An 11,173-nucleotide genomic window follows, 5' to 3' on the forward strand; every position below is an offset into this window, starting at 1 on the left:
TTGTCCGATGGCTTTCTGCAAGTCGGCTGCTTACACAGTAAAATATGTACCTGAAGGCCGCAGCAAACATGACGCCAAGTGGGAATGCAGAGGAATAAGAAATGCGGCTGACGGCGACAAAGGCAACTTTTCAGCTGCTTGCAGGACAAGTTTTGCAGTGGGCTTTTGGCGGCGGCGGCGACCTGGGAATGGATGACGTAGCTGCGGAACAAAGTAAATCCGGGTTAAACACCACGTGACTGTAATTTAAGCTTATCAGATGGCAGCGATACCATCTGAAACAGTAAATAATACACGCTTAGTCATTCTCAACGCCTTCGAGGGAGTCAAAATGGGAAGAAACCACCTTGAAGACAAACATCCACCTTTTCTTTTTTGATATCGAGCTACACAGCACCTTTTTTTTTTACCTTGCTAGACACTATTTGGTAAGCATCGCGCCAGACGTCTCTCTCCCCTTGCTCATGCACAAATATTAACCTGTATTATAGGCCCCGTCTCGAGCTGGAATCCGCCGTTGGCCTAGCAGCTATTGTTCATGCCACCTCACACCAGGCTCCGTTTCGTCGGCAGTGACGCAGCACTGAGGTGATCGATGGTCGACGTTACAGTCTAGCGAGCCAATATCATACTCGAAGACGACTGATAACTGAAAGCATAATGGACTGGGAGCCCATGGATACCGCCGGAGGTCGATCGCCCACCCCAGACATCATGAACGACCCGGCCTTCGAAACGAACCATGGGAACAGAGCGGGAGGTCCAGAAGAAGCAGACACATGCCGGATATGCCGTGGGGAAGGGACTGATGAGGAGCAGCTCTTCTACCCCTGCAAGTGCAGCGGGAGTATCAAATTCGTCCACCAGAACTGTCTCATGGAGTGGCTCTCCCATTCGCAAAAGAAGCACTGCGAGCTGTGCAAGACCCCTTTTCGATTTACGAAGCTTTATGACCCGAATATGCCCAGCGAGTTACCGGTGCCAGTATTCTTGAAGGAGCTGTTTCTACATGCTTGCCGCGCGATACTTACTTGGCTGCGATTCGGCCTGGTTGCCTTTGTGTGGCTCGGGTTACTCCCATGGTCGATGAGAACAATATGGAGGGGTCTATTTTGGCTGGCGGATGGAAGATGGCCCGCCCCAGATACAATGCAGAGACCTGTTTCATCGGTAGCCAACAGAAGTGTGGCATGGCTAGCTGCTCATGGAACGTCTCCTGCAACGCCAACTCTTGCATGGGATGTACCTAGCATGTCTGCTGCGACTGGAGGCATTTTAGAGGCCAACTCTCCATCTCGGAGTGCTCCTTCGATGCTCAATTTTTCCACCGGTGAACCTTTGATATACTCCATTGCAAAAACCTTTCTTTCCAATGCCTTCTCCACCCCACAATCCCCCAGTTTGAATCAGTCATCTGCAGCTCCACCAATAAAGCGCATACGGCAGCCATCGTGGCTCTCCGACATTACCTTTCTAAACAATGCTACCTCCTCACCAACCTTGAATAACGTCATCATTGATACCTTAGAAGGACAGCTTATCACCCTACTTGTTGTGATATCCTTCATCCTGGTGTTTTTGATTCGAGAGTGGGTGGTCCAGCAGCAACCCGCAATTAACATTCCCGAGGGCGAGGGAGAAGCTCTGGGCCAGCTTTTTAATCGTGTCGTGGAGCAGCACGCGGAGCAAGAGGCACGTCGTCAAGAAGCAGATGAAGAGGAAGAAACAGAAGAGGAGGAGGAGGAGGAAGAGGAAGAAGAAGAAGAAGAAGCCGATGGTGAAATCGAAAACCCCGAGACTTATCACCCACAGGAAGAATCGGGCCATGAACCTGAAACCGGACTTGATAGTACTCCTCTGCAGAGAGGAGGCATGTTTGACGAGAACGCCTTGCCCGACGCGCAAACATATAATCCTTTTGCTCCTAACTACGCGGGCCCATTCCCCGAGAATTCTCCTTACTATCATCATGCTCACGCACAGGAACCACCAATATTCCGCGGCAATTTTCACAACCACAACCGGCCGTTTCGGATACCAGTCGATGCTTCCAATCGACCCAGTATGTGGGACGAACCACAGACAAATTTTACAAGTCGATTAGAAGGGAGTCGGACCAATTACCCCGAGTTTGGAGCAGGCGATCGTAGAGAAAAGGCAGACGATACTCCTGATCAAGGCTCTTCCTCTAGAACACCTATAACAGAGCAAGAAAATGTACTTCCTTTCAACCCATTCACCGGGCAGATAACTCAGTGGAAGTTCCCCGACTTCAATGGAGAACAGGCATCACCAATCGACGAGCCAAGCCAACAGCAGCCGCCAACAGTTCCTGCCGCTGCCGCTAACGCCTATGATAATCAAGCTCATGCTCTGGCTCATGAACATAATGAGCCAGACATAGATAAAGACATGGAAGTTCCTACCTCGGATATTCGGGTTCCAGACTCTCCGCCGGAGGACCCGAATAACAATGTACCAAACCCAGAAATTGTTCCTAGTACTTGGAATGCAGAAGAGGGATCACGGAATGAACCAAATTCAGAGGGTAGCACACAAGAGCAAGTGGAAAGTCCTTCACTGGCCCAAGCTGCTGCAGCTGCTCCTAGAGAAGAACTCCTGTATACTCCGATAACTCCACCTAGAAACTTCATGGACAGAGTGTTCAACTTCTTTTGGGGCGCCATTCCGATAGTGCTTCCAGACCCGGAAGACGCAGAGGGTGGTGCTGACCGCCAACCAGCCCTTATCCGGCAACACCAACGGCACAGACGTGGTAATGATGTCAATGAAGCTGCTAATCGTGCCCGTGGTGCTGCCAACGACGCTGGGGATGGCAACGATCCCGAAGCGGTTGAAGATGTAGATGACCTTGAAGGCGTTATGGAACTAATCGGTATGCATGGGCCATTATTTGGCTTGCTGCAAAATGCAGTGTTCAGCGCACTTTTAATATCCTTTACCGTTTCTGTTGGAATCTGGCTTCCCTATCTATGGGGTAAGATTGCTCTGGTGATGCTGGTCAATCCTATTGGTTTATTTATTCGAGTGCCCCTAACTGCTGTCTCTATGCTGGCTGATATCACCGTCGACCTTATCCTTGGATGCTTTGCATATGTGGTCTATCTCATGAACGTCTTGGTTAGGGCAATTCTAGCCCAACTCGGCTTGTTCATCCCCAGTCTCGGGAAGCTCTCCGCAGCTAATTCCATCACCTTCGCATCTCTCTCCTTGATGGAGGGTAGCAGCCAGAGGTTGACGGGAATTCTCACCGCAGTTTTCACATTCCATGAGTCTGATCTCCCCATGTTCTCTGCCATATCACATGAGGCCCTGAAACTACATCAAGCCAGGATTTCCTACCTAGGCAGTGTACTTTTCAAGGGTGGCAGGGCGCTACTCCGTGATATTCCCTTGAGTATAATGCAATCGGAGAATCCTCTCTTGGCAGTTAAAAATTTCATTCTCGCCGATCTTCCTCGGGTTCCTGGCTTAGCAATGAGTGCCGTGAAGAACACTGGTGGGGTTTTTGGAATCATAAACTGGCTAACAGATTGGTCAACTTCGGATACTCTTATCCAAAGCTCCTCGAACTATGACTTAAGTCGATGGAGTTCCAAAGATCGACTTATCGCCATAATCCTGGGATACTGTTTTGCATCCCTTCTTGGTATCGCGTATCTGCGTATATCCGGCATCATATCCGGAACCCGCCGTGACGGACAAAGAAGAGATGGCCCAGTTGCTGAGATACTTCGCCAGGCAGGTGGTGTGATGAAGGTCATCGTTATAATCGGGATTGAAATGATTGTTTTCCCATTATATTGCGGCATCTTATTGGACATTGCTTTACTACCTCTCTTTGGAAACGGCCTGTTTGCCTCTCGCGCAGCGTTTACTTTGGAATCACCGTTAACTTCCCTCTTCGTCCACTGGTTTATCGGAACTTGTTATATGTTTCACTTTGCGCTATTTGTCTCCATGTGTCGAAAGATTATGCGCAGCGGTGTTCTCTGTAAGCCATCGTCTACCCTTGCATTTCCTACTTTATTTTTAATAATACTAACCCCAGCAGATTTCATTCGAGATCCAGATGACCCTACATTCCATCCAGTGCGTGATGTACTTGAACGAAGTATTACTACCCAACTTCGAAAGATTGCATTCAGCGCCCTAGTATATGGAGCCCTAGTTGTTATCTGTCTAGGTGGGGTTGTTTGGGGTTTATCACTAACATTCAGTGGAATTCTTCCGGTATACTGGTCTTCGAATGAACCGGTTTTGGAGTTCCCAGTAGACCTTCTCTTTTACAACTTTGTGATGCCTGTCGCCATTCGAGCAATCAAGCCATCGGATGGATTGCATGCGATTTATGACTGGTGGTTCCATGAATGCGCGCGAATGCTTAGACTTACACATTTCCTCTTTGGTGAGAGAAAGCCTGATGAAGAGGGATATTATGAACACCTTTCATGGCGGGACTCTATCCTCAGCATATTTACAAAACAAAAGCCCCAACCTAGGCGTTTCCTCCGTAATGGAAGATTCGTTCGAGCACCGGCATCTGACCAAGTGAGGATACCCAAGGGTGAACAGGTATTCGTTGAAATCAATGAGAACAATGAACGTATAGATGGAAAGCCAGACAACGACGAGGGCCGCCATGGGAAGAAGAACGCGATGTACTCTCCAGTTTATGTCCCACCCAATTTCAGAGCCAGGATCTTCGCCTTCCTACTACTGCTATGGGTCTTTGCTGCGGTCACGGGTGTTGGAATTACAATAATACCACTCATACTTGGGCGTCGAATGCTGTCGTGCATGTTCCCACCTCATATTCGTGTCAACGACATATACGCGCTATCAGCCGGAGTATACGCTATTGGAACGGTATATTATGCATACCTACACTTCAACAAAATATCGGACACCTTCCGTGAAGGTATCCAGCCGTACACGAGATCACCGAAACAACTACTTTACAAAACTTACTGCCTGGCGCTTCGCGGTCTTCGGGTGATTTACCTAGCCGCTGCAGCTGCACTGTTCCTCCCCTCCGTTTTTGCCTTAATCACGGAGTTTTACCTGTTAATACCACTTCACACTTACCTAAGTCCATCAGAAACCCACGTTATCTACTTCGTGCAGGACTGGACTCTGGGAATCCTATACGCCCGGATGGCAGTTCGATTCCTGCTCAGAAAACCTATGTCTCTACCGGCCATGGCGCTGCGTGGTATCGTTCGGGACGGCTGGACCAATCCTGACATATGGCTAGCAACAAGGGTCTTTTTCATCCCTCTGTCCCTCGCTGTATTTGTTGCTACAGTCTGTCCACTCCCCATCGGCTATATCCTAAACTCCACCTTATTCTCTGAATCGTCTTCAACATTCCACTCTCAGGTCTATCGATACTCCTACCCTGCGTTTTTGGTATTGATCCTTCTTCTCTGGGGATTACATTTGCTTCAACGACAGATTGGTGTTTGGCGGGTTAGTATTAGAGACGATGTATATATGATCGGGGAGCGGCTTCACAATCTCGGCGAAAAACGTGCAAGGAATGTTGGTCCGGCTAGGAGGATGATTACTTCGTGAACATCGCGATTTTTATATGTATAAATAGTACTATTTCCGGTTCAGCAATTACAGACAGCGTTGGTATTTTCTTTCTGCTTTTTCAGGTGTCTGGCTTGGGGATTCTATTCGGATCGCGTTGGATCTTAACTGGCCAATCAACTTTTAGTGTCTTAATTCTAAATTTAACGTATTCATGGCGAATAAGCTTTACATAAAGTTTATCCTGCTTGCGGCTCTGCGTCTCTCTGGTTTGTTTTCCTTCTCTTAATCGACATTGAGTTGCAAACACTTGTCGCCAAAAAACCACATGTTAGCATTCGAATCTGCTACTTTGTCTTGTGACATTTAGCTACTTTCTGGGCTTCTTTGGCTGCTGCTGTATGATATCTGGCCGATGCGTCTTTATTCCAACGAAGTTGTGTCTGAAGACGTGTATAGAACAAGCGAAGTTCCTTTTTTAAACGAAGAGGCTATAAAATTATACATCCTGATATCATGGCTTTGACCTGGAATAAGTGAGGAGACCAGTTCCATCACACGCTGTTGACTACCTAATAGGTACGGAGTATAGAGTTTTTCTCCTTCTTCCATCTTAACGCCCCAGACAAAATCTTCAACTACTAGCCTAACTGTAACACCTGCTGAGTGCTTATATTTTCCTGTAGTTATAACTATGTACTCCGTATTTGGCTCAATCGATATGCGAATGCAATGATATCATCTCCCGTTAATTGCCCGAACGGGTGTAAACAGGTGTTCTCTTGAGCCGAAGATATATATCTGGTAGAGTTAATATTAATAAATATGAAATATAAAGAGATATACTCTTAATATTCATCATTTAGCGCGGAATATATAAACGGTAGTCATAGCAGGCCAACATTTCTCATGGAACCCCCTTAATGGCCCAAGCGGGAGCAGAACGCACGTGCTTTAAGCTTAATCTCCGGGTCATGCACGTGATGAGGCTGACCCGCGGCTTATCCGTTTATGGAAAGTTCACCCGGCCCGGCGGGAATTTAGGCTGCATAAATCTCTACCTTGTGATTGGTCGGTACCAGGCAGCAATGTTCTGGGGCTTTGACGATATATTTAGACGACAACCCTTGACATCCCCGACATAGGCACAGCCTCACAAGAGAACGACTGCTATTCTGACGATTTAAGGCAGATATATATCACCATAAACCACCCACAGCACTGCTATACTTCCTGCTCTACGGACATTTCACTTCACTTTCAGAACTGAGCGCTCTAGCGCTAATTCCGACATTATGTCGGTCCTCAGGCATGGAAGCGCCTTTCTGCAGCGTCGGCTGACGAAACTGTATACCGACACGAAATCATCCTGTGAAAGCGTAACAACAGCTGCCAGACCGAATGATGACCCTGAACTTGTATCTCTTAACCGTCATTTCCGCACTCAAAAGGATAGGCTGCTTGCGTGGGGCCTAGATTGGAGTGATGCCAGCGCAGCGCAGCCGAATGATATTGACGAGGCCCTGACCGAAGCTGGATTTAGCGACGTGGTTGCAAGCGTTATGTCATCTATCCAAAAGCTTCTCAACGAAGCAGAACGACTACAGCATCCTAATCCTGCGACTATATCACCGGATGGAATAGCGGGCAAGGCTGCAGATGGGAACTACACCACGGGCACAACTGGTGGTGTGAAGACAACTTGGACAGAAGCAGAGATATCCCGGTCTAAAGTACTGTTGGAAGAGTTAACATCCCATATTGATACCCTTTATGACTTGTCAGCATCAAGGAGGGACATGAGTATGGGCATAAGCTCAGGTACTCCCCAAAGTGAGAAGTACAGTCACCATCGAGGCCTGTCAAAACAGTCCAAAGAAACAAAAGAGTCTCTTCGCCCAAAATTGCCAACTTCGAAATCTGCCCCCAGCAAAACAACGCATCATCTAGAGCCAACCGTGGCTACTAATGACATTTCTGCGGTCAACCCTTTCGTAAGCATGCATATTGATCCTAGTATGACTATTGAGAATGCGTCATTTCAACAGCTACCATTACATACTGAGGAAAATGGGGAATTTTTCCTTGATCGCAACGCTTTGAGCCTCTCTAAAGAGCATGTTTCACATGCGACCACCCCTCCTCCCTACGAAGCAATTGCTGCCTCGACCAGCTCTAGAGCAATGGGATTTATAAACAGGGAAGCAATTCCATCTTGTATGGCTCGAGGCTGTACAAGTATGTCTATCCCCGTGATGGTCGAATTTTTACCAATCCTGATGGAGGCTCAACAATATCTTGCCCGGCCATTAAAACAACGTTTAAAATCCATCGGTCAAACACTTGATCGTTTGATTGAGAATTCAAGGGTCTCCCACCTCGGTTTGCTGAGATTTCTAGGTTATTATATTGACATGACTTACTCCCGATATGGTTTCGTCTACCATACACCTATCGATACCTTCCCATTCTTAAAGCAGCCTTCTGATACGACTCAGCCAAAACCATTGGTTTCCTTGCTGCATAACGGCGATGATAAGCAGGAGGGTCCTGTTCCAAATCTTGAAGATCGATTGGCCTTGGCTTACAATCTGCTGTTGTCTGTTCTTCATCTACGCAGCCAGAACCTAGTCCACGGCAGCATAAACAGCAATAATATTATAATATTTCCAGGAGTCCACCTATCCAACAATGGGTCCATTAGCAACGAGAGCTTGGACTATAGGCGACCTTACTTTACCTCATTTAGCCAGTTTGACAGTGAAGATAAGAATGCGCCGCCAGAACCCTTATCATCGAGTATGTACCGCCATCCAGATGACAGAAGGGACTATTCCGATAAATCGGCCTGGGCGTATGACCTATACAGTCTGGGCCTGGTGCTACTAGAGATTGGACTTTGGACCCCTATTGGAAGGTTGTGGAAGCTGAAATACAACAACTCCATGTTCAAATCCAGAATTGAAAATGTTTACGTCAAGAAACTAGCAGCTAAATGCGGCGGTGCCTATATGCAAGTTGTTCAGCTCTGTCTTGACGCTCCCAACTTCCATCTGTCGACAGAGCCCATGGCAGATTTAGGCCTCAGAATACCGCAGACATATCACTATCCCTGGCATGACCCGGGCAATTCGAACGATTGGAACACATTCTCGAAAAATTTTGTTTATACAATTGGCAAAATCCTTTGGAGATGCTGCGGCATTGATGTTTTTTCCCCCCCTCCAGCATCTGACCTGGAAGACTCTCTCCCACCCCCATTGGGGCTTGAGCCGGGCTTATCGTCGTTTCAAAAAATACCTCTAAATGAAAGAGATCTTCATATTGTAGAGCCCACCGTCTCCATCGATATCCCTTATGACATTTCTGCTAATCCGGACATGAAGGGCATTAGTGAAATGTGTGAAGTGAATGAGAAGAAAGGGCGGAAACGTTCCATGAAGAAGTGGTCGAATGTGGAAATACCTGAAGAACACTTACAAGCTTGGAATAAGACTTTGATGCCGAAAATAAGCAAGCTTTTACAAAAAATTCTGAAAGATTCACCAGAATCTTGCAGCGCAACCCTGCTGGTTGCCGGTGAAACCGCAGATACAGCTAAGACCACCATCTGTGTTACTTGTACCAATGTCAGAAAGGTCCGAGCAGCATTAAAGAAGTACTTTGAGTACGACCGGGAAAACTGGAATCTCATTGTTATTCGTGGAGATATCAAACGATCAAAAGTCCCACGAAAGAAGCGCCGGAAACCAAAGTCAAATAAGGCCATCATTTCCCCAGAAATCTCGAATCCTGACTTCAATTCCCATTACCAGACCAAACCAATATGCGGCGCTTCCATTGGCGCCTTTCGTTACGGTGAACATTTGCCACCAGTTTCATACGGCGGTGCGATACTCGTGGACGGAATACCCTATGGGATGACGGTTCACCATATGCTTGATACACCCTGTGACGATGATGACAATTATGAAGACGATTACGACTATGATGGTGGGGATTGCCCTCCACGCTCATCGGCAAACTATTTACACGGATCTGATGATGCTAATCAAGGCCCCTCGTTCTCTTGGGGTGAGCCCAACATTCACGAAGATGGTTATCCATTAGAATTCTCTGATGACGAGGACTGTGATGATGACCAGTCCATAGCACATAGCCTCGATGAAAGCTTCGATGATCACTGGCTCTCCGATGGCTACTCTAGTGATGAAGGGGACGATTATGGTGGCTTTGATGATGATGATACAGCCTCGATTGGTGATACTGTAGGTGTTGATCCAGGTGAAAACCCTCGGATAATGGTGACACAACCTGCCCTCGATGATGTACATGAAGACTTCTTCCCCAGCCCAGAAGACAGGGACGATGAGCACCTTGCATCCCATTCCCTAGGTTTTGTCCATGCTTCCTCCGGAGTTCGAAGGTGGACTAAAGATGGCATCAAACACGAGGTGGATTGGGCGCTTATCAAGGTCGATCTGAACAGAATGGAGGTGAAAAACCTGGTCCCAGTTTCGTCACCTCAGCCAAATACTTCAAAGCCTAATCGCCGACAACCACAAGGCAACTCAGGCTCATTCCAGACTCTCACAAAAATTGCCAAATTTGATGACCTAGGTGGCCTCAATGTACAATGCTGCGGTCGAACGAGCGGTTTCCAGAGTGGAAAGATTTCTAAGGCCCTAACCCTAGTAAAAATGTACGGCCGTCAATCATTTTCGACCAGCTTTAGCGTCGATGGCAACTTTGGAGGTATGATTGTTTCTGTTTACCTTTCCGAAAAATAAATATTAATGTCTGTCGTAGTTCCTGGGGATTCCGGTGCTTGGGTGTTCAACGACAAAGGCCAAGTGTGTGGCCATGTCCTTGCATGGTCCGAAAGGAGTCGAAGTGCCTACATTGCGCCAATGGAGATTCTTCTGAACGACATTGCTCGTACTCTTTGCGCGTACAGCGTGAAGCTTCCCGATGGCGATGAAGAGATATGCTATCGTGATAGCTCGCCGCCGCCACCTTTGCAGGGAATTCCTCCTCCAATGTTTTCCGTTCATGCAACAAAACCTGTTTCGCCGAACCCAGTGATAGCTGAGCATCTTCCAGTTGATTTGCAGAAACTCACCCTTGATCTAGAACAAACACCCCGTAATAACACTAGAGTAGGGGGCGTGAAGAAGAAAGATGTTTCTGGGACTTATAGGGCTAGCACCCCCCTCATGCAACACGCTCGTATGGAGCGGCAGATCGCTTGAATATATGTATGAATTTAGCTGTTTACATAAACTCCCAATATACCCTTTGTCATTTACAGAATAGTAACAGTTCATTGGCCGTTAATACCTTGCATGGAATTGTATTCAAAACCCTAGAGAAACCCAGGAGCAACGGGAGTATGTTGTGGACTAATAGTTGCAGAGGAATTGATTACAAGACATTTAAAAGCTGGTGTGTTGCTCTAAATATTGTATTAAAAGAAGTATATAACTATCTAGACTCATGAACTCCACACTTCATCTCATGTTAACGTAAACCATTAATCGGGACCAAAAAGAACAGAATATACAGATGCAAACATCAACGGGTGGGGGGAAAAAAAGAATTCAAACACGGATAC

At 47.0% G+C, this 11,173-nt stretch overlaps 2 protein-coding genes across 2 annotated transcripts; both read left to right on the plus strand.

Annotated features, from left to right (window-relative positions):
• Nucleotides 1–660: 660 nt before the first annotated feature.
• ARB_04928 (RING finger membrane protein) lies at nucleotides 661–5,598 on the plus strand (the record flags this gene model as incomplete). The annotated part of the gene is made up of 1 exon (XM_003016591.1): nucleotides 661–5,598. The coding sequence occupies one exon, from the start codon at nucleotides 661–663 to the stop codon at nucleotides 5,596–5,598; it is 4,938 nt and encodes a 1,645-aa protein (XP_003016637.1).
• A 1,256-nt stretch (nucleotides 5,599–6,854) lies between these two features.
• ARB_04929 (uncharacterized protein) lies at nucleotides 6,855–10,811 on the plus strand (the record flags this gene model as incomplete). Its single annotated transcript, XM_003016592.1, has 2 exons — nucleotides 6,855–10,314; nucleotides 10,369–10,811. The coding sequence occupies 2 exons, from the start codon at nucleotides 6,855–6,857 to the stop codon at nucleotides 10,809–10,811; spliced, it is 3,903 nt and encodes a 1,300-aa protein (XP_003016638.1).
• Between the last annotated feature and the right edge of the window lie 362 nt (nucleotides 10,812–11,173).

The sequence above is a fragment of the Trichophyton benhamiae genome, assembly GCF_000151125.1.
Source record: "Trichophyton benhamiae CBS 112371 chromosome Unknown contig01989.5, whole genome shotgun sequence".
In the NCBI taxonomy this organism is placed as follows: Eukaryota; Fungi; Ascomycota; class Eurotiomycetes; order Onygenales; family Arthrodermataceae; genus Trichophyton; species Trichophyton benhamiae.